Here is a 26255-nt window from a genome sequence, read left to right on the forward strand (position 1 = left end):
GAAATATTGTGTTTTTTTTCGTGAAAATGAAAAGGTATTGGAAGCAATAGGCTTCCGGTACTGCAACTCCTACGTCACGTCCAAGATTTCGTCAAACCGGTTCTACATCAGGGTCCGGCAGCGAAACTTCAGGTGGTTCTCGGGGGCCTTTTTTAGGCCAACGCCGTGCAAGAAGACCAAAGTTAATACCCGGCGAGCCGGTCATCATCATCGGCGAGGCAGACGCACCGAGGAAAACGCGGTCACAGGTACGGGACAAAACTTAGTGTTAAACTTATCATCCAAGAGCCTCAGTCCTGCCCAGATGAACTTATTGAAAAAGGGCTTATCCTTCAGCCCGACCGGTAACTTTGATACGTTCACCTTGGATACGGACTTACATCGTTTTTTTCGCAATTTGCGTTTAAAAGCTCAATTTGGTGGCAATGTAGCCGATACTCAATATAATGTGGAACAGGTGGATGATAGTTCTCTTACTAGTATGTTAACGGTTAAACAGTTTAATGTGAGAGTAAAAAGTAATTATAAACCACCGAGAACTTATCATCCAGTTGAGACCTTTGTAAATTTAGTGAAAAATGATGTGGATAAATTGTTGCAACAATGTAAACAGGGAAAGTTGTATGTTCATCATAATTTACCTGTGGAGGAGAAACATGCCCTTGATTATTTGTTAAAGGAGAAATCTTTAATAATTAAACCTGCTGATAAGGGGGGGGGGGGGCCATAGTTATTCTGGATAAAGAATATTATGTCAATGAGATTTTACAACATCTACAGGATACTAGTACTTATAAAATACTGGATAATGATCCAGTCTACTATATTAAAGAAATTTTACAGAGAGTGGTAGATAATGCTAAAGAGAGTGGAGTGGTGGACGCCAAGTTGGGGGACTTTCTCATAAATCAATATCCGATTACCCCGGTATTTTATACTCTACCTAAAGTGCATAAGTCACTTGTTCATCCTCCTGGTCGCCCGATCGTGGCGTCCACCAACTCCATACTCTCAAATCCAGCTATTTTCCTTGAAAGGGCATTAACCCCTTTAACTAAACAAGCACCATCCTATATCCGAGATACTGGCCACTTTCTGTCTGAAATCAGCTCTCTCTAGGTGGATGAAGGCTGCATACTTGTCACTCTCGACGTATGCAGTCTTTATACATCCATTATACATGAAAAAGGAATTAATGCAGTCGCGGGTCTCTTAGGCAGAAGTACATATAAAGAGTCAGAAAAAGAGTTTTTTTCTAGAACTCCTGAAGATAGTCCTTGAGCAAAATTTATTTTTTGTTTCAAGACTCCTTTTATCAGCAGTGCCGTGGGACCGCGATGGGGTCGAACGTCGCACCGCCATATGCAAATACGTACATGGCTTTTTTCGAGTTCCAATTTGTTTACTCAAGCCCTTTATATCAACAACATTGTCTATTTTGGCATCGATTTATCGACGATATTTTTTGCGTATGGCGAGGCGACGTTCGATCCCTTACGGAATTCATTGTGTATTTAAATTCCATCTGGGATGAGCTGAAATTCACCGTACACCATAGTTTTGATAAAATTTCCTTTTTGGATACTTGGGTGATTTAAGGACAAAGATGGTAATATACAAACAGATTTATTTGTTAAACCAACTGACAGGAGTAGTTTGTTGTCCTTTTCAAGTAGTCACCCGGTAACCATGAAGGAATCTGTCCCATATTCGCAATTCCAGAGAGTTAGACGGATTGTTAGTGATAAGGACACGTGTAAAATAAGATTAGATGACATGACTAATAAATTCAGAGAGCGAGGCTACCCCCCCGAATTACTGACAAAACAGCGCAATAAAACTGAGAATATACAGTCAGACAAGATTAAGAAAGATATAAGGATCCCCCTAGTGATTAAATATCACCCCTGGTCCCAACGCCTGAGGGCTATTGTCAATCAACATTGGCATATATTATCCAAATCTTATCCTCAGATAGGTGAGTTTCAGAGGCAGAATAGTCCAGAATAGTCCGTGCAGATGTGGGCAGTAATAAAATTGAAAGAGGACAGAGCACTTTATCCTCACCTAGAAGGGGCACCTTTCCTTGTCTTAACTGCATAAATTGCTCCAGTGTTATCAAGGGTCCATGTTTCTCCCACCCACATTCAGGTGAAAGTATTCCAATAAGGGGCACGTTCACTTACGATAGTAGATTTGTGGTTTACATTCTTAAATGTCCATGTGGATTACTATATGTGGGGGAAACCTCGATGAGAATAAAGGACCGACTAAGTAAACACAAATCTACTATTCGCAAAGAGAACCTATTGCTTCCAATACCTTTTCATTTTCACGAAAAAAAACAATATTTCGCAGCTAAGGTATCAGATTATTGAGGGGGTATCGCTACCTCGTCGAGGAGGTGACAGGAATAAATTTATATTAAAAAGAGAGGCTTACTGGATCCACCGTTTACAAACGATGGAACCCAGGAGTCTCAATCGTGATTACAATGTGTCTAGCTTCCTATAAGGCATCCTGCCTTGCGAATTTTGATAAATATATTTTCTTTTTTTTCTTAGCGTGATTAATCACCGACAAATTGGACTACTTTCGATTGGATTTTTTTTCGATGACATAGAGTGGATTTGATTTATTGTATATCGATATATTCGATTAGAAAAATTTAGATGTAATAATGACCTTTGGTTTAATGAGGGGGAGGAGCTTTCCCGATGACGTCAGTTCCTTTGTGCTTCATTTATGTATAAAAAGCTTGAACGTAAGATGTTTATTTGCAGTCTGATGAAAGCACACCAGTGCTGAAACGCGTCACTATGCCACTGTAATATGTGACCAATAAATCATTTCTTTGATTTACATCCTTGCGAAGTGCCGGCCTTTTCCATTACTACGTTTGTTTGGACGCCATTCCCCGGACACGTGCACCGCTATTCCAAAAGGTAGTGCCGCCCTGCTTCTCACCAGAATCAGTTTTACCACTGTCATGAAGTACAATTTGTGACGAGAAAACTATCTCAGAATGGCCTGGATAAGTAAAAGTGTTTTAAAGTTATCACCACTTAAAGTGACACTGGTCAGATTTGCAAAAAATGGCCTGGTCCTTAAGGTGAAATAAGGCTGTGTCCTTAAGGAGTTAAGTTCTTTATGAATAAGCTCTGTATAAAAGTTATTACCACATAAAGTGACAGCCTGGGATTTAAGGTGAAAAGGGGCTCTGTAGTTTGTTTTGAAAAATGAGAAAAAAAAATGTGTGGGATACAATTGAAAAAACTGCCACAATTCTGTCCTGTTTTGTTTTTATGATGTTCACGGTGCACAAAAAAATGTTGTGACAATTTTATTCCCTGGGTCAGTATTATTGCTACAATACCTAATTTGTATAGTTTTCATTATGTGACGAAACGGAGCAAGAGCTTATTTTTTGTGGGGCAAGCTGATTTTGTTGGTACCATTTTTGGTACATACATTTTTTATCACTTTTTATAATAAAAAATTTAGGGAAAGGTGACCAAAAAATGTGGAATTGCTTAATTTTATTTTTTTCTCTGTTATGGTATTCACCGTTCAGCAAAAATATTATTATATTTTATTAGTTCAGAAATTTTTGGATGCGGCAATACCAATTATGTTTTTTTTGTTTATATTGATGTACAAAATTGGGAAAGGGGATGATTTGAATTTTTAATGTTTTTTGTTTTAATAAAAAAAAAATAATACCCTTGGGGGACTTGAGCATGCGATCTTCTGATTACATGTACCATAGACTGCAATAGAATACTATTGCAGTCTAAGGTATTTTCACTGGCTGCCTGTGAAGCTGTTCCTCAGACATGGCTTTTCAATCAGCTCGCCATGACAGTGCCCCAGACCGTTATAGTAACCAATCAGTCTTACTATTTTACCATGGATACTCCGATCAGAGGACAGAGGGAGCCCTCGCCCTCTGTCTAACCACTCAGATGCCACAGATGTTATTGATTGCAGCAACTGAGGGATTAAATGACCCTGCCTACGCTTGCAGGAAACTGTTCATTCTGCCTGGTTTGTGACTGCTTTAGCTACTGAATAATATGCAAAGCAATTATTTGGTGCATATTTGTGCGACATTTGGTCAAATGTTTTGACTTTTGGTGAGTTTTGCCACTTTCCAAAGTTGAGTGAAAAGTAGGTCAGGTTCACAGATGAGAACACTTTTATGTTCCAGAAGACAACCCCCTGGTGTAGTTTTACAGACATAGGCGTACCACATTGCACTTGTGCCAAATATATTTTTACCATGCGCCATTTCATAAATTTGGTGCAACCTTACAAAGCAAAGACAGACTTCAAACTGAAACCAAAACCAACTCAAATGATAAATTTCCCCCATGTGTCAGTCCATATTAACTGGTATCAATAGTAAGTTGTTAGAATTCTTTGTACAGGCTGGATTGTAATTTAATAAAGCAGCAGAAGCTTTTCACAGTTGTATCCAAACCCTACTGCAAGTTTACTGTACGGTGCAAATAGAATCCTACTCTTCCTCTGGTCACCTGAGGACACATCCATTAAGCTGTCATTTCAGTGCTATCGATCCATTTGTTAGATGTTCGTTAAAGATTCATGATGCATGCAAATATCATGTAGACATGTAGCAGGTATAAATTAGCAGTTGCTGTATTTTATAATTGCAAAGCTAATTGTGTGCCACAAAGACAGGTTTGGTACAAGGTTCCCTTGCTAATATATAACAGAATGGCAGTACATTCCCTGATTTACAGTATCTCTAGATTGTGTAGAGCAGGCATGCTCAACCTGCGGCCCTCCAGCTGTTGTAAAACTACAACTCCCACAATGCTCTGCTGTAGGCTGATAGCTGTAGGCTGTTCGGGCATGCTGGGAGTTGTAGTTTTGCAACAGCTGGAGGGCCGCAAGTTGAGCATGCCTGGTGTAGAGCAAGGAAGCTGTCTGAAACCCACACTTTTGTTGACCCTGCACTTTCCTTTATCTTATTTTAGATAGCTCCTGCTTGCAGATGATTCTGTGTTCATGAGGAAACTGCATGTAACTCTCTTAAAGGGGTTGTCTCACTTCAGCAAATGGCATTTATCATGTAGAGAAAGTTAATAAAAGCCACTTACTAATGTATTGTGATTGTCCATATTGCTTCCTTTGCTGGCTGGATTTATTTTTCCATCCCATTACACACTGCTCGTTTCCATGGTTACGACCACAGTGCTTGCACACTATAGGAAAAACCACTAGGATATGTGTGCTCCTATGGTACCAGCCACCAGAGAGGCCGACATTTTTTCCTATGGTGTTCAAGCACGCCCACTGCTGTTGGATTGCAGGGTGGTCGTAACCATGGAAACGAGCAGTGTATAATGTGTTAGAAAAATGAATCCAGCCAGCAAAGGAGGCAATATGTACAATCACAATACATAAGTAAGTGTCTTGTATTAACTTTCTCTACATGATCAATGCCACTAGCTGAAGTAACACCACCCCTTTAACGCTTCATACACACGGACCCATTCATTTCTATGGGGCCGCAAAAAATTATGCACAGCAAATGGATGTCATCCATGTGCTGTCTGGATCCATGCAGCCCTTCCTCAAATTGTAGACCATGTCCTATTCTTGTCAGTTTTGCGGACAAGAATAGGCATTTCTATTATGGGGATTGGTTAAAATGCACATGAAAGATATCCATATCTGCGGTTTGCAGCTGGCAAAATGGATACAGTCATGTGCATGAGGCCTTAATGCACCATTTTAGGTACATGTAATGATTGACTAAAGTGAGCTGTTTAGCTAAAACCCCCTTTGTTTCCGTCAGTAAAAAGGCGTATTAGTTGTCACTAAGGGGTTAAGAGAATTTATCACACCTCTACTCTAGAAATATGGGTTCAAAAAGGGGCAAAATAAGGTTTTACAACATTTCAGGCTTACTTGCGAAAACATTTTGCAATTTAGCATTTTACATTTTCACAGCTCACTATGATTTTGAAAAGTTGGTGTGGTTATCTATGGTAATTAGTTTCACTACAGATTGAATACTGCAACTTTTTCAAAAGTATTTGTCCAGCTAAATCAATAACAATCAATAGAGAAGGATCACAGAGTCAATATAATGTCCAGCAGTATTGATCCCTTTAAAACATAACTTTTACTTTTCAAATTATAAAATATTACCACCGTAGTGGTTCACCAGTGAACAGTGATAAGACGAACAACAATAATCACAGATGCAGATTTTCCTTGGAGCCAGTCATGGATACACCTAAAGAGTGGTGAGTGAACACAAGGCAGCTGAGGGGAGCAGTGGGCAAAACTATACTTTCCCTATGCTCACCCTGGCTAGAACCTCAGCCCAGGGACGTCCCCTGATGGTGGAGACTCCCTGTCCTCGTTCCTGGGCTGACTGCCCTGCGTTTACCCTCCTCTCCAAAAATAACAAAATGTGCTCCCCAGGAAACTGACGGGTGTAATGGTGCGTCCCTGGTAACTGAATATCATCAGGGACACCAATAGATAAAGACCAGTTAAATATGCCGGTGAATAGGATAACCACCCACATACAAAAGGGACCAAGCACAGGGGCATCAAACGATGCGTTCCCAGGCCGGTTCCACAAAAGCCCCTACGCGTTTCCCCTATTGCTAGGTTCATCAGGGGGCATTCATGGTCAAAGATACAACCATCAATCAAATGATAAAACAAAGATACTTAAGATATTGTTGAGGCAACAGGACCAGAGACGCAGATGATATTAAGCATAGGACCAAGGGACCCGTTTGATATGTCCCACCTGTAAGAAATAGAAACATTCTCAGTTCAGGTGCTGGATATAGACTATATATATCCCCTATAACTCCTCCATATCAGCACTTACTTAATGTCCTGTGCAGTCAGGAGGCTAGAGGGCCCACCAGATAAGGGCCAGTACTTCACCCAGGAAGCTGTGAGCAGAAAATTGTATGTAGTATAAAACACACTACAAGCCCTCATAGTTTCCATTTTTGGTAAATGGTCCTTACTTACATTTAAGCTGCGTCCTGGTGGCGTCCTGTTCCTCCTTTCACTCACTCTCACTTTCATTCCCTTAAATAGCCACTAACCAGCTGTGCAGAGTTCACACTAATTCATATGCAAATTCAGCTTGTGCCAAAACGTAAGGCACCACAGCCGGCGTCTCTTCCGGTCTGTGAGCCGCATATACATGCAGCCATTCGTCCCTCATGCGGCTCAATCCCACATACCAAAGGAATTTTTGCTACAGAACATTACCTGAGGACGAGGGACATCCACTGCAGAGCACATAACACCTTTGTTCTCAGACTCCTGGAGTTCACTCTGACCCACAATTTTTTCCTTTTTAACTCACGGTTCTACCACCAGCTCAGGGGGACGGCAATAGGGAGCCCCTGTGCCCCTACCTATGCCAACCTCTTCCTGGGCTGGTGGGAGGACACCTGCGTGTTTCCAGATGGTGTGACTTGGTGGTCCGACAAGATCGCCTTCTGGACACGCTATATAGATGACATTTTCGTGATTTGGAAGGGTGGGTCGGAGGAACTCCGGGAGTTTGTGGGGTCCCTTAACAGCAACGACGTTGGGCTGCGGTTCACCTTTGAGTTTGATTATCACTCCATTTCTTTCCTTGACGTACGGATCACCAGGGAGGGAGATAAACTCTCTGCTAATATGTTCAGGAAGGACACCGCAACCAACTCGTTGCTGCACTGGGAGAGCCACCACCCGACACCGCTTAAACGCGGTATACCAAGGGGCCAATATCTGAGGACCCGGAGAAATTGCTCAGAGGGTGAGGCCTTCCATACTGAGGCTAAGAAGTTGCAGAAGAGATTCAAGGAGAGGGGTTACCCCCAGACGGTACTCGGAGGGGCGTTTCAGAACGCCGCAAGCAGGGAACGTACCGAACTCCTTGTCCCTAAACCAAAGGTACAGAGTGGTCAACAACCAATACGCCTGATTTCTGTATTTGACTGCGCAAACGTGGAAGTAATGTCAGTCCTAAAAAGGTACTGGCCAATTCTTCACATGGACCCTGACCTGAAGGATGTGCTGACGACGCAACCGAGTGTCACCTATAGACGGGGGAGGAGTATAAGAGACCGCTTAGTCCATAGCCATTACACCACACCAACTGGAGTGGGGACTTGGCTGGACCGGAAACCGTGCGGGATGTTTAAATGCGGCTCCTGTAAAGCATGTGCTTTTATCTCCACGGCTAAATCAATTGTTTGCTCAGTCACTGGTCAAGCCTATCAAATAAGGGACTTCTATAACTGTAGGAGCAAGGGTGCGGTATATATATGCCAGTGCCCTTGCCCTATGGATTATATAGGTAAAACCATTCGAGAGGTCAGGCGGCGGATTTGCGAGCATGTGAACGACGTGGTGAAGAAAAAGATCACACCCGTCGCATCACATGTAATCGACGTCCATGGCGGTGATCCCAGCTGTTTGCGCTTTTCGGTCCTGGAAACCATCCCATTGTCACCAAGGGGTGGAGACTGGGACCGTAAAATCCTTCAAAAGGAGTGCGTCTGGATTCACCGCTTTAGATCCCAGGCACCATCAGGGATTAATGAGAGACTCACCTTTGCTTGTTTCCTGTGACCTATCCCGTTGAGGGTGGGTCTTCATATGTACGTTTCTCTTATCTCTCTGTCTAATAAATTACGCCACTTCGGTAACTTTATCAATGGCCAAGATGAAAGAATCAGGATACACTCTGTATCCAGACTGCACATTAGCTATCCAATGTGCCTCAGGTGTCACCTCTATCATGGGGAATACACCACAGTGAAAAGTACGATAGTGAACTATCAGCATCCTCTATTTCTCAGCCCCTATTATGATTATGCCCTAATATACACCGGTATGCCAGTTTAGTCTGGCTGCATATATATATATGCATTGAGCGTCGCTTTGCCTGATGGGCTGCCCCCCCTTGACATAGGATTTCTATGTGCTGGTTATGGTGCGGCTCATGGACCGGATGTGACGCGACTCTGCGTTCCATAGAACAGGATGCGGCCGCTCAGTGTGTTTCACCTGGGATAGGCGTCACACAGACCGGAAGTGACGCGTCTGTGCGTTCCACGCGACCGGATGCCGTCACAGAGTGCGTTCCACCTGGTCTGGTCGGCTCCCAGAGATAGGTGGAACGCTTCTGGGCCGCATGAGGGACGAATGGCTGCATGTATATGCGGCTCACAGACCGGAAGAGACGCCGGCTGTGGTGCCTTACGTTTTGGCACAAGCTGAATTTGCATATGAATTAGTGTGAACTCTGCACAGCTGGTTAGTGGCTATTTAAGGGAATGAAAGTGAGAGTGAGTGAAAGGAGGAACAGGACGCCACCAGGACGCAGCTTAAATGTAAGTAAGGACCATTTACCAAAAATGGAAACTATGAGGGCTTGTAGTGTGTTTTATACTACATACAATTTTCTGCTCACAGCTTCCTGGGTGAAGTACTGGCCCTTATCTGGTGGGCCCTCTAGCCTCCTGACTGCACAGGACATTAAGTAAGTGCTGATATGGAGGAGTTATAGGGGATATATATAGTCTATATCCAGCACCTGAACTGAGAATGTTTCTATTTCTTACAGGTGGGACATATCAAACGGGTCCCTTGGTCCTATGCTTAATATCATCTGCGTCTCTGGTCCTGTTGCCTCAACAATATCTTAAGTATCTTTGTTTTATCATTTGATTGATGGTTGTATCTTTGACCATGAATGCCCCCTGATGAACCTAGCAATAGGGGAAACGCGTAGGGGCTTTTGTGGAACCGGCCTGGGAACGCATCGTTTGATGCCCCTGTGCTTGGTCCCTTTTGTATGTGGGTGGTTATCCTATTCACCGGCATATTTAACTGGTCTTTATCTATTGGTGTCCCTGATGATATTCAGTTACCAGGGACGCACCATTACACCCGTCAGTTTCCTGGGGAGCACATTTTGTTATTTTTGGAGAGGAGGGTAAACGCAGGGCAGTCAGCCCAGGAACGAGGACAGGGAGTCTCCACCATCAGGGGACGTCCCTGGGCTGAGGTTCTAGCCAGGGTGAGCATAGGGAAAGTATAGTTTTGCCCACTGCTCCCCTCAGCTGCCTTGTGTTCACTCACCACTCTTTAGGTGTATCCATGACTGGCTCCAAGGAAAATCTGCATCTGTGATTATTGTTGTTCGTCTTATCACTGTTCACTGGTGAACCACTACGGTGGTAATATTTTATAATTTGAAAAGTAAAAGTTATGTTTTAAAGGGATCAATACTGCTGGACATTATATATAACTTTTTCAAAAGGTCTCCAAAAAGTTGCAAACTTACTCCAGTAGGAGGTGTAAAACAACTGGAGTAGCATTTCTAAAAAGTGTTAGCTTTAAAGAAACGCCAAATTTAGCCATTCGATACATTTGGTGCAAAGTAGCCACAGCAAACTCAAATAAAACTGACTTCAAATATTACTTTTGTGAAAATGTACCCCCTTTATTATCCATTATTCTTTTGTGTTACCAGTTTGGGGTGTGTACCTACATATGCTGACACTGCCAAGTAAGATCTTTGTAAGGGACACAGCTGACAGTTGAGGCTGGGGCTTCAAATCCATTTAGGCTATGACAAATATCGCAATATGTGTATATCGCAAGTAGCTGCAAACAATGTCATAGAATGGGGTAGTGACCCACAAGATGCCCACTTGGAGTGCAGTACTATTTACTTATTCTTAAGCCTTATTCTTACATTTTGAGCAGTAGCAACACAGGAACAGCGCAATGCAAAGCTGTAAGAATAGGTACTCCAAAATTGTTATATTATGGAGAATACATGTAGTTAAATAAACAGAGCTGACGGATCCTTTTTAAATGCGTCTGATGAACAGTTTTATTATCTGATATCTAAATGCATTTAAAAAATGCACACATTTTTCTTGCGTTTAACAGATCAAAGCAAATAAAAAAAGAATAAGATATTGTAGTGTTATTATTTTTTTCCTTGCCTGTGCCATTTGCCATTTTGAAGTGATCTGACAATTTTTCTGGAAAGCAGCAGAAATTATTTGTTTAGAGGAGTCCACTAGAATGTTAATTTTCCTAGGTTTCTTCATGTCTTGTCCAGGCTCTCTGAGGTCCATAATGAAGGACCTAAATTCTGATGAGAACGAGGATGAATCTGACGATGCGGAAGACAATGATTCTGAGAATGAGAGGACTATCCACATGCATGGAGGAAGCCGGGCTCGCAGGTACTGTATTTCATTTCATGTTCTTAAAGTGGCACTGTACTTTGGGAAAACGTTTGATATCTCATAGTGGCATATCAAAAGTTTTGATCAGTGGGGGTTTGAATACTGAGATCCCCGCCGATCACTCTTAATATCTGTAGGTCATTGTGCTAGAACTGACATCTACATAAGCAAGGAAGCTGGCATAGATTTCAGATTTTTTTTTAAGGAAATGTTTATTAAAATAGAACAAAAAAGGAGCAAGAATCCATACAGCACATAAATCATGTGCATATTGCAACAATAAAGAGTATAGTGTCTCGTGCATATTGACAGTTCATCATAGAAAGGATTGTAATACCAGCTCCTTAGTTATTTTCTTTTCCCCAACTCAACTAAACATAACTAAGCAATGCTTGAGAGGAGAATATAGATTTCAGATCTAGTTTATGCTAATAATAAATATGCTATGCTATCTTGGTTCTGCCCTGCACCAGCCACTTAATGCCCCGCCCACATTTTGAAAATATGGCAAGCGAGGTGCAAGCCCCCCAAAAAGACAAAAAATTTTGTGGAAGTGAAGTGTGCGGAGGAGTTTTCTGGGGTACAGTGGTGATAAATATGTACACTGCTCAAAAAAATAAAGGGAACACAAAAATAACACATCCTAGATCTGAATTAATTAAATATTCTTCTGAAATACTTTGTTCTTTACATAGTTGAATGTGCTGACAACAAAATCACACAAAAATAAAAAATAGAAATCAAATTTTTCAACCCATGGAGGTCTGGATTTGGAGTCACACTCAAAATTGAAGTGGAAAAACACACTACAGGCTGATCCAACTTTGATGTAATGTCCTTAAAACAAGTCAAAATGAGGCTCAGTAGTGTGTGTGGCCTCCACTTGCCTGTATGACCTCCCTACAACGCCTGTGCATGCTCCTGATGAGGTGGCAGACGGTCTCCTGAGGGATCTCCTCCCAGACCCGGACTAAAGCATCTGCCAACTCCTGGACAGTCTGTGGTGCAACGTGACATTGGTGGATAGAGCGAGACATGATGTCCCAGATGTGCTCAATTGGATTCAGGTCTGGGGAACGGGCGGGCCAGTCCATAGCATCAATGCCTTAGTCTTGCAGGAACTGCTGACACACTTCAGCCACATAAGGTCTAGCATTGTCTTGCATTAGGAGGAACCCAGGGCCAACTGCACCAGCATATGGTCTCACAAGGGGTCTGAGGATCTCATCTCGGTACCTAAAGGCAGTCAGGCTACCTCTGGCGAGCACATGGAGGGCTGTGCGGCCCTTCAAAGAAATGCCACCCCACACCATTACTGACCCAATGCCAAACCGGTCATGCTGGAGGATGTTGCAGGCAGCAGAACGTTTTCCACGGCGTCTCCAGACTCTGTCACGTCTGTAACATGTGCTCAGTGTGAACCTGCTTTCATCTGTGAAGAGCACAGGGCCCCAGTGGCGAATTTGCCTATCTTGGTGTTCTCTGGCAAATGCCAAACGTCCTGCACGGTGTTGGGCTGTATGCACAACCCCCACCTGTGGACGTCGGGCCCTTATATCACCCTCATGGAGTCTGTTTCTGACCGTTTGAGCAGACACATGCACATTTGTGGCCTGCTGGAGGTCATTTTGCAGGGCTCTGGCAGTGCTCCTCCTGTTCCTCCTTGCACAAAGGCGGAGGTAGCGGTCCTGCTGCTGGGTTGTTGCCCTCCTACGGCCTCCTCCACGTCTCCTGATGTACTGGCCTGTCTCCTGGTAGCGCCTCCATGCTCTGGACACTACTGACAGACACAGCAAACCTTCTTGCCACAGCTTGCATTGATGTGCCATCCTGGATAAGCTGCACTACCTGAGCCACTTGTGTGGGTTGTAGACTCCGTCTCATGCTACCACTAGAGTGAAAGCACCGCCAGCATTCAAAAGTGACCAAAACATCAGCCAGGAAGCATAGGAACTGAGAATTGGTCTGTGGTCACCACCTGCAGAACCACTCCTTTATTGTGGGTGTCTTGCTAATTGCCTATAATTTCCACCTGTTGTCTATCCCATTTTCACAACAGCATGTGAAATTGATTGTCACTCAGTGTTGCTTCCTAAGTGGACAGTTTGATTTCACAGAAGTGTGATTGACTTGGAGTTACATTGTGTTGTTTAAGTGTTCCCTTTATTTTTTTGAGCAGTGTATAATGTATCATTTTTAGAATAACCTGTTTCGTTTTATATGTGTCATCAGCAACAGGCAAGCTGGGCAGGCTTACTTTTTGGTAACCTTGGCCTACATAAAGGTAGCTCAGTGGTGCTTATTATAATTGTATTGCCAGTCACTGAAAGGTAGATACTGTTGTCTGCGCTCACTAATCAGCATAGTATAAGTAGCATGTTTTTGTATATAAATAAAAAGTATTAATGTCATTCCTTTACAGCCCAGTATATTTGTCCAGATAGGATGCTTGCAGTATACAGTATGTGACAAATAATGAACCAATCTTTATCCTCTTGAGGGCATACATGTACAGTTGTGAAAAGAGACAACGTTGTTGTCTCTTTTCACACAGCAGACACCCGGGACTAATGTCTACTGATCTCAGACCTTTAACTCCCTCAGATGCTGTGGTCACTTGTGACCATGGCATCTGAGATGGCTTTCCCCGGGAGTGTTACGATCCCAATGCCCAAATGGCTTTGCCGCACTGAAATTGGGTAAGCCATTCGTTGCTGGGGATAGGCTGGAGCCTGTACAAGGATGCCAAGGCTACTGCAGGAACATGCAGGTGGCAGTGCTGCATTGGAATTGAAAAAAAGTTGCGTGGGTCAGAATATGGTGATGGAAAGAACAGACATTTTTTCCAAAGTTTTTTTCTTTCAATATTAAAACAAAGACAAACTATATCAATGTGATATCGCTGTAATCGTGCCGACCTAGAGAATGAAGGGAACTGGTCAGTTTTACCATATAGGGAATACTGTAAAAATGATACCCTTAAAACCGTGGTGCAATTCCTTTTTTTTTTTCTCAATGCCATTCTATTTGATATACAATATTAAATATTTACATTAGAAAGTATAACTTGTCCTGCAAAAAAACAAGCCCTCATATGTGGACAGAAAAATAAAGAAATTATGGCTCTGAGAGCGAATTAAAACATGTACTCAAAGGGTTAAGGACACATGTATGTCCCCTGTCCTCTAATGTAGGAAGCGAGATAGCAACGTGGGGCCTAGATGGAACTATTTAAAACCATTTTCATTAACAGAGGACACATTTAGTCATGTTTTGTCCAAACTAGTGAAAACACTAAATTGTAACATAATGGTGGGAGTTCATTAATATCTACAGCACACATTTTGTTTAAAGAGGACCTGTCACCACTCCTGACATGTTTTAATAGTTTCATGCATTCCCCATGTAATAACCGTTCTGGAACATCTATTCTTATGGCTCCATGTTGTGCCATTCCTTTATTATTTCTACTAGCAGTTTATGAATGAATTGCTAGCAGTCTGCAGTAAGGGTACTGAGGGGAGGTACTGAGTTGAGGAGGAGTGTACCTGCACAGTCTGAAAATGGCAGTGCTGACTGGATATAGAAAGACTATGCAGGGACACCCCCCAACTGATTACCACCCCTCTGTACCCTTACTGCAGACTGCTGGCAATTCATTCATAACTTCTAGCACTGTTATTACATGGGGAATGCATGTAGCTATTAAAACAGGCATGTCAGGAGTGGTAACAGCAAATTAGCATATTTAAACATTCATTCAATATTATCTTACTATCTTAGTTTTCTGTTAGCTTACCCCCCAAAAAGTGAAGTTCCAGGTCTATAATTTTCTGAACTGCATTTTAACTTGTAAATTGCCATCCGAGATGGGGCCTAACCTGCACGTTACCTGTCGTCTTCATTTACAGAATTAGCCTAAGTGATGGAAGCAATAGCGAAAGCAGTTCAGTTTCATCACCATTACGGAATGAGCCTCCAACCTTGCTAAAAACTAACAGCAATCAGGTAAGCTTTTACAAACATCACCCACTTCATGGAGTCCTAGAAATACAGTCAAATTATGGTGGAAACGTACAGTATTGGAACTGGTGCAAAGTTAAGCAGTTCCTCATAGCATCCGATAAGGTTTCTCCATTCATATTTTGAAAAGGTGGAATCTGATTGGTTGTCAGTGACAACTTCTCCATTTTCCCTTGCCCTCGTTTTCACAAATCTACCTGTATAATTTTTTTCCCTACATGAGTTGTGTTATGCTTATTATACTGTAAAGCACGGGGTTTCCATTGCTCAGTGTTTGGCTACCTACACTTGCTTTTATCTCATTTTTCCACATTACATCAAGAGCCCGATACGGCTGCAGATCTGTTAACCTTACAATGGGAACAGAAGCATATAAGCTGCCCACACACTGTTCTTTACACAGCGCAGATAATACGCAGTGACGATTTGCCTTCTGACAGGGATACAATGCTGCCAACATTTAAACACTGCTGCTATAGTAGCAGGCTGACCGTGCCTGTATATTCATCAGAGCTAATAGCCATCCTCAGCAGAGGAGCACGTTAGCCATGTATGGCCCTCGTGGGCCAGCAGCCCGTTCACATTTCTGATAGTCTGTGTTTTATATCGGTGAATTTATCTGCATAGTACAGGGTGTACAATCTACTCTAGTTAGCGTAATCTAAAAGCTATTTAATCTTCCAGTGCATTAGTGTCTGTCACATGTAATGAAATCAACCTTTTATTAGTCTGGAGGAGGGAGTCATCTGGAGAAAAAAAAAAAAAAAAGCTTAATTCACGACTCCATTATTCGAAATAAAATTTACCTTACAAGATAACTTTAGTATACGATTCCGTACGAGAAAGAATTGAAAGAAAAGCAATGACCCCCAGGAGCGGCAAGTAGATGATACAGAGAAATGAAGACCAAATATAGAAAGCAGATTTCTTTTTATTCAATTTACCTCAAGTAGAGACAATATAACATGTGTCCTGTCCCAACTGTCAGAGCAAGACGTATATTGGCCATATTCTAAACCTAGCCATTGTTCTGAGATAAAAGCTTGCCTGTGAGCGTCTTATAAGTTCCTTTGAACTGTGTGTGCATATTGTTCTGATACCCCCTTTGTTCAGGCAGCATTTCACCATTCCTGTGGATTACTTGATGCTCTGCCAAACCATGCCCCACATAAATAACGTATAAATGAAAACATACCGAAAGAAGAAAATACAGTCACTTGTGTTCTGCAGTGCTGTGTGTGCTGAAGCGTGCATCTGATAATTCACCACAAAAAATGAAACAATTGGCATGGTATATTTATTACTATTGGTACGGCCTGCTCATGATACCCTGCCACCCACATGATTGGCATAATGCTTTTGCAGCAGAGAAAGCTGCCGTTTGTATGTCGGCTGCTCTTTTAATTCTGCAATGGTCGTAATGCAAAAAGCACACATCCCAATCACACAGGAATAAGCGCTGCTTGCTTTGATTGGAACATGTAGCAGATTTTATAGTAAGAGTAAATTCTAATGTTTCCTTATATGTTGATAAATAGGCTTCACGGTATTCATCCATTGCCTTATAGCAGCTGAAGGGTAAAATCATAACCCCCTATTTCTGTCAAGTACTGGTCCCTATTGATGTAAGTTATCTAGTGTACTAAAGAATATGTCCACACATCTCCGCTAGAGATGAGCGAATTTCTCAAAAATAAGATTCGGCCAGTTTGCCGAATTTTTCCAAAAAATTCATTTCGATCCAAATTTATTTGTGGCGAATCACGTTAAAAAACGGCTGTGCCTTACAGTAACACACATAGGGAGTCTGCTGTGGTAGTGAAATAATACTGTGAGTCAGTATGACATGCAGAGGACAGGCGTCGCTCTTAGAATCACTGCACACTTCACTTATTTGGGCAGTTACGGAGCCAAAACTGACCAAGAAACTCAAGTGTGAACTCAGCCTTACAGGTCAATGTTAGTGTCAAGAAGAAGCGCACTCCTTTTACACCGTCGGCAGCTGATTCCACATAGATGTCTACAGAACCTGTTCTATTAAACGCTTATACAAGTAGAGTCCCCCCGACAGAGTGGAGGGGGGTGTCAGCAGTAAGTTTGTGTTGACGTCACTGTCATTTTGCCCTTCCTCTGATCCGTCAGAACAATAACCCCCAAAAAATGGATCTGGTCTGTGGAGCATCTGTCTTCACTCGGTCAGCATTTGGTCAGTAATCCATCAGTATTGCTAAAGCCCAAAAAAACAGGAGTGGATCCAAAACAGAGATGACACGTGAATGTAATATTTGCATGTCTTCTGTGTTTTGTACCCATTCCTGCTTTTGGCTACCAAATCGTAAGCCAATTCTGATGCAAAATAGGGACATGTCATGCAGGCCTTACAGCCGTTACATAAACAGTGCATCTCAGTTTTACTTTCTTCTGACAGATCAGAAGAAGGGTCAAATAAATGATTATGTCAGCCAAAGGCAAAATAGTGGCCCAGTCATGAAGTGGGGAGGGTGGGAACAGCATGAGAAGTCCACAGAGGGGCCCTATTACATAGTGGTGAGGTGGAAGCAGCATGAGGAGACTACAGAGTGGCCCAATGACAGTGTGGAGGTGGCAGCAGCATCAGGAGACCACAGAGTGACCCGGTGACAGAGTGGGGAGGTGGGTGGCAATACCAGTACCAGCTGAAGATGGTGGGTGAAAGAAGGAGCACTTGGCATCAGATGTATGGCATCAGGCGGGTAGCAGCATCAGAATAGTAGCTGAGGCAGGTAGCCAGATGAAACCGGTCTCTTTTTTAAAGTGTTGGTGTGGCTTCGTGGATGATCTAGTCTGATGCATCAGGCATTGGTGGATGGAAATCCTGGCTGATCCACGCCTGATTCATCTTGACAAAGGTCAGTCTCTCCACATTTTGGCTGGACAGGTGAGTTCTTCTTGGGCTAACTATGGCCCCCGCCGCACTAAACGCCCGCTCTGATGACACACTACTGGCCGGGCAGGACAGCTTTTCCAGGGCAAACTCTGCCAGTTGCGGCCACAAATCCAGTTTGGCTGGCCAGTAGTCCAGCGGATCTTCAATGTGGGGTGGCAGGGTGCTGTCCAAGTATGCCACCACCTGCTAGTTCAGGTCCTGCTCCAGGTCTAGCTGCTGCTGCTGGTAAGTAGTTTCTTCACTAGGCGGGTGAAGAAAGCTGCTCATAAGTGAATCTAGACGCAGGTTGCTGCTGATGGAGCTTGAACCTCACCTACCCCCCCCCCCCCCCACCCTGCCACAGCAGCCCCAGCAGAGGAACCTGAGCGCAGAGGGCCTTCCCCAATCAGACCTGCAAGATGGCGCAGAAAGGCAGCAGCCAACTGACTACATAGGATGTCTCTATAGTAATTCAGTTTGTCCTCCCTCTCAGCGGGTATAAAAAAGGCCCCTATTTTGGACCGGTAGCGAGGGTCCAACAAGGTGGAGAGCCAGAAGTCATCCCTCTGCCGAATGGTGACAATTCGGCTGTCACTACGCAAGTAAGTGAGCCTGCATCGGGCCATTTGTGCAAGTAACTCGGAGGGACTCCCTGCCTCCATCTCCACTGCATACTGCCATGGTGTGTCTGGGTCCTCTGCCTCGCCTTCTTCGTCGCCCTGTAGCTGCTCTGGCTGCTCCTCCTCTCACCTGTGTGTAAAAACCACCCATTTTGCTACACATTGCTTGTGCTCCAATGTCCTCCTCCAGTTCAGCCCTCACAGGGCTCATGTGGCCGTGAGATCGAGGCGCCACGTCTGCAGTCCCCTGACCAGCCAGATTTACCAGCATCTGTTCCAGAACATGAAGCAGTGGAATGACGTTGTTCATCCCGTAGACCTGGCGACTGATAAATAACGTGTCCTCCTCAAAGTGCCTGAGCAAACGGCAGGTTTCACGCATGAGCTGCCACTAGCTGACATCGAAGTTACACAGGGCAGTACTCCTGTCCGCTTGGATCATTAAGAAATCGTTTATGGCCTTTCTCTGTTCGTATAGTCTGTCCAACATATGGAGGGTGGAATTCCAACGGGTGGAAATGTTGCATATCAGCCTATGTTGGGGATGCCGTTCTTCTGCTGCAGCTCAAGGAGGGTGTGCTTTGCGGTGTACGAGTGGCTGAAGTGCATGCAAAGTTTCCTGGCCATTTTTAGGATGCCTTGCAGATGGGTGAAAGATTTCAGGAACCGCTTGACAACCAGATTGAACACGTGTTCCATGCAGGGCGTATGGCTTAACCCTTCTTGACGCAGCGCCGTTGTCGGTCACCATGGTTCAGATTTTGAGTTGTCGTGGACAAAGCCAGGATTTTATTTCTTGATGAAGGACACAGAGCAGTTCCTCCCCTGTGTGACTCCGTTTGCCCAGGCAAATGAGTTGCAGAACAGGGTGACACTGCCGTGGTATGCTGGAGGAGCGCTGTGAATTATCCCTGCTGTGGAGGCTGAGGACACGCTGGAGGATGAGGAGGCAGAGGCGGACAATATCGCAGGACCAACGACTTGAGAACGTGGAGGCAGAAGTGGCGTCAACTGGCCAAGTTGCTGGTGTGGCTGTGCAGGAACCACATTCACCCAGTGGGCCGTAAAGGACATGTATTGTCCCTGACCGTAGTTACGACTGGCCCACCTTCTGTTCTACATACGTGTGCAGGGCTGGTACTGCCTTTTTGGCAAAGAAATGACGGCTTGGGACTCTCCGCCTCGGCTCGGCACAAGCCATCAGTTCTCTGAAAGGTGCAGAGTCCACCCCTTGGAAAGGGGGGGACTGCAGTACCAGCAACCTGGCCAGGAGCACATTCACCTTCTGCGCCGTTGGATGAGTGCATACATACTGTTGTCTCTTGGCAATCGCTTCGATGATCGATTGCTGATGGAGTGAATGATGAGGAGGAGCAGGAGCATCAGGACCAGCAGATGATGGGAAGGACTGACAGCTCCCTTTAGCTGAGGTGGAGGAGCCTTGACTGCCTGAAATAGGGTGCGTGCCACTGGGTGATGCAGCGGTTGCAACATTGGCACCCTGGCCATGCTTCACTTTCTGCCCACAGATTCTACAAATGGCCATGTTCACCTCCTCCAGCGAGTAGGTTATTTTACCCCCAACAATCTGCACTGACTTGAACCCCTGCACCACTACTTTCCGGGCAGGTAGGCTCCTGCGAAGAGGGTGGTCTACCCCAGGCACATTTGGCTCCCAACCTCCTACTGCTGCCACCCTGCTGACTCCCGGCCACGCTAGCGACTTGCTGGCTCCGCTGCTGCCTCACGGGCAAGCTGCCACCCTCTTCTCCCGATGATGATGAAGCCCCTAATTCACCTGGCTGCCAAGTGCGATCAGCTACATCATCATTATCGAGTACTGTCTGCACGTCAATAATGTCCTCGTCAATGGTCTCTGGGTCAGGAGCCTGACCGCTCGCAACACCAGCTCCCACCCTACTCTCCTCATCACTACTTGCCCGCCTAGCGGAGGAAGCGGTGGATGTCTCCTCCACATTATGGCTGGCCAGTAGCTGCTGACTGTCCTCTAGTAGCTCGTCCTCGCTGTATAGTGGAGCTGAGACCACAGCATATAATACTTCTCTGGTTGAGGGAACAGAAAAGGACAGAGGCAGGTTGAGGACAGGTGAGGGCACAAGTCCTGCTCCGGGGCCGTGCCAACTAAGGGTTGTGTCTGACAAACCCACTGACTCTTGGCTGGGGGTTTCTGATGTCACTTGGGACGAAGTAGATGGCCGAGTCAACCATTCAAGAACTGCTGGGTTGCTGGTCAAGACACGATGGCTAGATGACACCTGGAGCTCAGGCCTCTTGCTGCGACTGCTGCTGCCACGCCCCCTTACTCTGCTGCGACCTGTGCCTGCGCCAGAAACATTTAGACCTCTGCCACTCCCCTGTGCAAGGCCTGGCACTTCTCTGTCTGACATACTGTTAGATCAAATAAATAAATAAAAAGGAAATTAAAACACCCCAAAAAAGTCTGTAATTTTCTCACTTCACCACACAACGGCTAATAAGCCCTTTTTTTTTTTTTTTGCAACTAATACACGCCAAAAAGGTCTTTAGAACATATAACTGCACCACTGAACGGCAAATGGGTCCTTATTTTTTTCCACTTGTACACACCACAAAAGGCTTTAGAACCTATAACTGCACCGCTGAACGGCTAATAGGCCCTTATCTTTTTCCACTTATACACGGCACAAAAGGCTTTAGAACATATAACTGCACCGCTGAACGGCAAATATATATATTTTTTGCCTCTAATATACGCCAAAAAGGGCTGTAATTTTCTCACTTCACCACACAACGGCTAATAAGCCCTTTTTTCCCACTAATACAAGCTGTGGGGTTTCGCTCTGGTAGATAGGGTAAGCGGGCACAGGACAGAGGCAAAATACAAGTTCTTAACTCAAAACGTCAGTGTTTATTCACACTTGAGGCAATTGCACAAAACAGCATGTAACTTTGCAGTATTGGTGTTAATTCACACACAATGGAAAGTTCATATAACACAAGTCACCTTGCTGGCAGTTCTGCCTCCAGTAGTCCACAGCAGGCTTTAGGGGGCCTGTTTCCCCAGCATGCGGCTCTAAGCCCTCCAGCACGGCACAAAGCCTCCGATCCCCAAAACAACGACAACTCTGCTGAGCCCAGCTGCCTATTTAAGGACAGCCAGGTGCTGCCAAACCCGGCACTTAAACTCTGGTCCAGTATTTGACCTCATCTGGCTGGAAACCAGCCCAGCCGCACATGGTGGGAGGAAAATACCTGCCTTGCCAGACACAACCCCTCACTGTGTCACAAAGCCCAAAAATGCTTTAAAACATATAACTGCACTACACAAGTGCAAATAAGACATAGGAATATTTCCTTGTAATAAACCCTGTTAATGGCTTTATCAAACAGCACTTGCACCCCAATAACAAGTTTGCTGGAATTACAGAGCTGTATAATGGCAATTTGGATCCGCAGTCAGTGCAGCAAGGTGTAATAGGATTATTCCTATTACCCAGGCTGTAAACTCCCCTACTGAACCCTGTTCTGCTTCAATACTGTGGAATGATTCCTCCCTATCCTTTCCCTGAACTTCTATACAGCAAAAAAAAAGTTTTAAAGTCTTTCCTAGCACTGTCCCTAGTGCCTGCTGACGTCTCTCCCTGCACTATAAGTACACTGGAAAATGGCTGAGGATATTTATAGGGCTGTGATATCACAGGGCTGGCTGGCTGCTGAATGACTGCATGCATGGCATTCTGGGTGATCCCTCGTTCCCAGAGTTCCTTGCTCCATGTCCAAACACGCAGCAGCCATTTTAGGAAAAAATGCAATTCGTTACCACGAAGCGTGAGGAAATTCGGATTCGGTGTGAATTGAATTTTTCCTGAAATTCGGATCGAATTCCACTTCGTCAACTTTGATTCGCTCATCTCTAATCTCAGCCCTTAAAGGACCACTCTATTGTAACATTATGTGATGCTGTCTGTGTACATTTCTTAACTTAACTCTTAAGTGGATCAGGACAGCACTGCTCTGTTAAGGCAGCTCAGGCTACAGCTGCGATCTAGTAGAGAACAGGAGGGTGTTTCTGTAATTCATTCAGATGCTAAAGGCAAAGAAGGAGTTGGTCACTTTCTGGCTATATGTGACCAATGTGTTACTAAAATTTTCTTTGTTCATATTCTGTGCCATTTGCTATATTTTATAAGCCAAGCCCCCTTTTTAGACAAATCTTTTGTGCTGTCCACATGGAGGTCCTGTCCATTAGCTGGCTGTTGATGGACAGTCACATGACCAGGCAGATCACCTACATGTGATGTCTCCTCTATTCATGCACTGCACCAGTATTAAACTTTCAACAGAACACGTGTAGATGGCAGGTGCAGTGTATTTGAATGGAGGAGACCTCACTGGGGTGATTTATCTGGTCATATGATTCTCCATCTGCAACCATTTTATGGATAAGACCTTTATATGGACAGCGCAAAAGACAAGTATACAAAATGGTGCAGAATTTCAACAAAGGCTATATAAGTACCATACAATCATCTTACATACACATTGGTCAGCAGTAAACCGAAAGTGGCCAACCTCTTTAATTTTAGTTTTTTGCCTGTGGTGACCATTTAATTCTGCTCATTCAAATCAATGGGCTATCTGTGTAATGCAGGACTGGACAGGTCCTCCAGAGCAGTAGGTGATCTTTGTCACAACCTCCCACTCTGGCCAACATATGAGGATTACTCCCTACTAGGGTCCATGAAAATGTTTTTTCTAATTAATATGGCATTGGACTCAGGCGCAGTAAGGTCATTCTGGGGACTCCTCACACTTACAATACAGTAAGCATTCATTTCATGCACTGCACATGAAAAAAACTGTATTAGAGTATGTCTATGTGGGATTTGGCACTGTAGATTTGCATGTGGAGAATCCATAACGTTTTACAGTACCATCCACATGCTGCAAAATAAATCTTCAGCATAATTTGAAGATAGGAAAAATCAGTGCATGAAGAGCTTCTTCACCAGCGGTGAGAGTCTCTCACAAGTGAAGAACTCTTGATAAGACAAATGGATTTGCTCCTCTCTAATTTCCATCCTTGCTGATTCCTGCACTGATTTTTCCACCACCTTTTTCTTTGGCATGAAAATATTTTGTTGTGGAATGGTTTCTTTGATGTGACATAGCTCTTAAATCTTGTATTGCCACTAATTCCCAAAACCTAATTTTTAGTTTCCATGTTCATCTATATATACAGCCAGGTCCATAAATATTGGGACATCGACACAATTCTAACATTTTTGGCTCTATACACCACCACAATGGATTTGAAATGAAACTAACAAGATGTACTTTAACTGCAGACTGTCAGCTTTAATTTGAGGGTATTTACATCCAAATCAGGTGAACGGTGTAGGAATTACAACAGTTTGCATATGTGCCTCCCACTTGTTAAGGGACCAAAAGTAATGGCACATAATAATAATCATAAATCAAACTTTCACTTTTTAATACTTGGTTGCAAATCCTTTGCAGTCAATTACATCCTGAAGTCTGGAATGCATAGACATCACCAGAGGCTGGGTTTCATCCCCGGTGATGCTCTGCCAGGCCTCTACTGCAACTGTCTTCAGTTCCTGCTTGTTCTTGGGGCATTTTCCCTTCAGTTTTGTCTTCAGCAAGTGAAATGCATGCTCAATCAGATTCAGGTCAGGTGATTGACTTGGCCATTGCATAACATTCCACTTCTTTCCCTTAAAAAACTTTTTGGGTTGCTTTTGCAGTATGCTTTGGGTCATTGTCCATCTGCACTGTGAAGCACCGTCCAATCAGTTCTGAAGCATTTGGCTGAATATGAGCAGATAATATTGGCCGAAACACTTCAGAATTCATCCTGCTGCTTTTGTCAGCAGTCACATCATCAATAAATACAAGAGAACCAGTTCCATTGGCAGCCATACATGCCCACACCATGACACTACCACCACCATGCTTAGATGTCGTTTGGCAAACACTAATCTAGCCTTCCTGTTTTGGAGGCTCACCAGCGGTTTACATCTTGCGGTGAACCCTCTGTTTTCACTCTGGTGAAGTCTTCTCTTGATTGTTGACTTTCACACACATACACCTACCTCCTGGAGTGTGTTCTTGATCTGGCCAACTGTTGTGAAGGGTGTTTTCTTCACCAGTTGTTTTCCTTGGTCTTCCGGGTCTTTTGGTGTTGCTAAGGCTACTTTCACACCTGCGTTCGGGTGTCCGCTCGTGAGCTCTGTTTGAAGGGGCTCACAAGCGGCCCCGAACGCAGCCGTCCAGCCCTAATGCATTCTCAGTGGACGCGGATCCGCTGAGAATGCATCAGTCTGCCAGCGTTCAGCCTCCGCTCAGCGAGCGGACACCTGAACGCTGCTTGCAGCGTTCGGGTGTCCGCCTGGCCATGCGGAGGCAAGCGGATCCGTCCAGACTTACAATGTAAGTCAATGGGGACGGATCCGTTTGAAGATGACACTATATGGCTCAATCTTCAAACGGATCCGCCCCCATTGACTTTCAATGTAAAGTCTGGACGGATCCGTTCAGGCTACTTTCACACTTAGAAATTTTTCTAAGTTATAATGCAGACGGATCCGTTCTGAATGGATGCAAACGTCTGCATTATAGGAGCGGATCAGTCTGATGAAACATCAGACGGACCCGCTCCGAACGCTAGTGTGAAAGTAGCCTAAGCTCACCGGTGCGTTCCTTCTTTTTAAGAATGTTCCAAACAGTGGTTTTGGCCACGCCTAATGTTTTTGCTATCTCTCTTATGGGTTTGTTTTGTTTTTTCAGCCTAATGATGGCTTGCTTCACTGATAGTGACAGCTCTTTGGCTCTCATCTTGAGAGTTGACAGCAACAGATTCCAAATGCAAATAGCACACTTGAAATGAACTCTGGACCTTTTATCTGCTCATTGTAATTGGGATAATGAGGGAATAACACACACCTGGCCATGGAACAGCTGAGAAGCCAATTGTCCCATTACTTTTGGTTCCTTAACAAGTGGGAGGCACATATGCAAACTGTTGTAATTTCTACACCGTTCACCTGATTTGGATGTAAATACCCTCAAATTAAAGCTGACAGTCTGCGGTTAAGGCTGGAATGTACGAGTGTATTACTGTAGTGCAGCGGCGGCATGAAGCGCACGGCGTCATAGCAACCAATGACGCCGTGCGCTCCTGCTCTCAGCAGGAATCCAGACCGTGTTACCACGGACCGCTCACGGCCCTGAAACACGGCCGTGTGCATTCGGCCTAAAGCACATCTTGTTCGTTTCATTTCAAATCCATTGTGGTGGTGTATAGAGCCAAAAATGTTCGAATTGTGTCGATGTCTCAATATTTATGGACCTGACTGTATGATATTGTTTGCTTTGTTGTCATTACACTATGTTTTCTAGTATATTGTATTA

General features: G+C 44.1%; 1 protein-coding gene across 5 annotated transcripts in view; it reads left to right on the forward strand.

Annotated features, from left to right (window-relative positions):
- The window catches only part of MLLT3 (MLLT3 super elongation complex subunit), a 270938-nt gene that overhangs the window by 213004 nt on the left and 31679 nt on the right, over positions 1 to 26255 (forward strand). For 3 of the 5 annotated variants that reach the window (XM_040417220.1, XM_040417219.1, XM_040417222.1), the window contains 2 exons: positions 11123 to 11270; positions 15185 to 15281. In XM_040417220.1, the coding sequence (XP_040273154.1) occupies positions 11123 to 11270; positions 15185 to 15281 (245 nt within the window). The remainder of the gene's footprint in view (positions 1 to 11122; positions 11271 to 15184; positions 15282 to 26255) is intronic. The other 2 variants (XM_040417221.1, XM_040417223.1) reach the window with 1 other exon arrangement.

Source organism: Bufo bufo, chromosome 2, assembly GCF_905171765.1.
Source record: "Bufo bufo chromosome 2, aBufBuf1.1, whole genome shotgun sequence".
NCBI classification, from domain to species: Eukaryota; Metazoa; Chordata; class Amphibia; order Anura; family Bufonidae; genus Bufo; species Bufo bufo.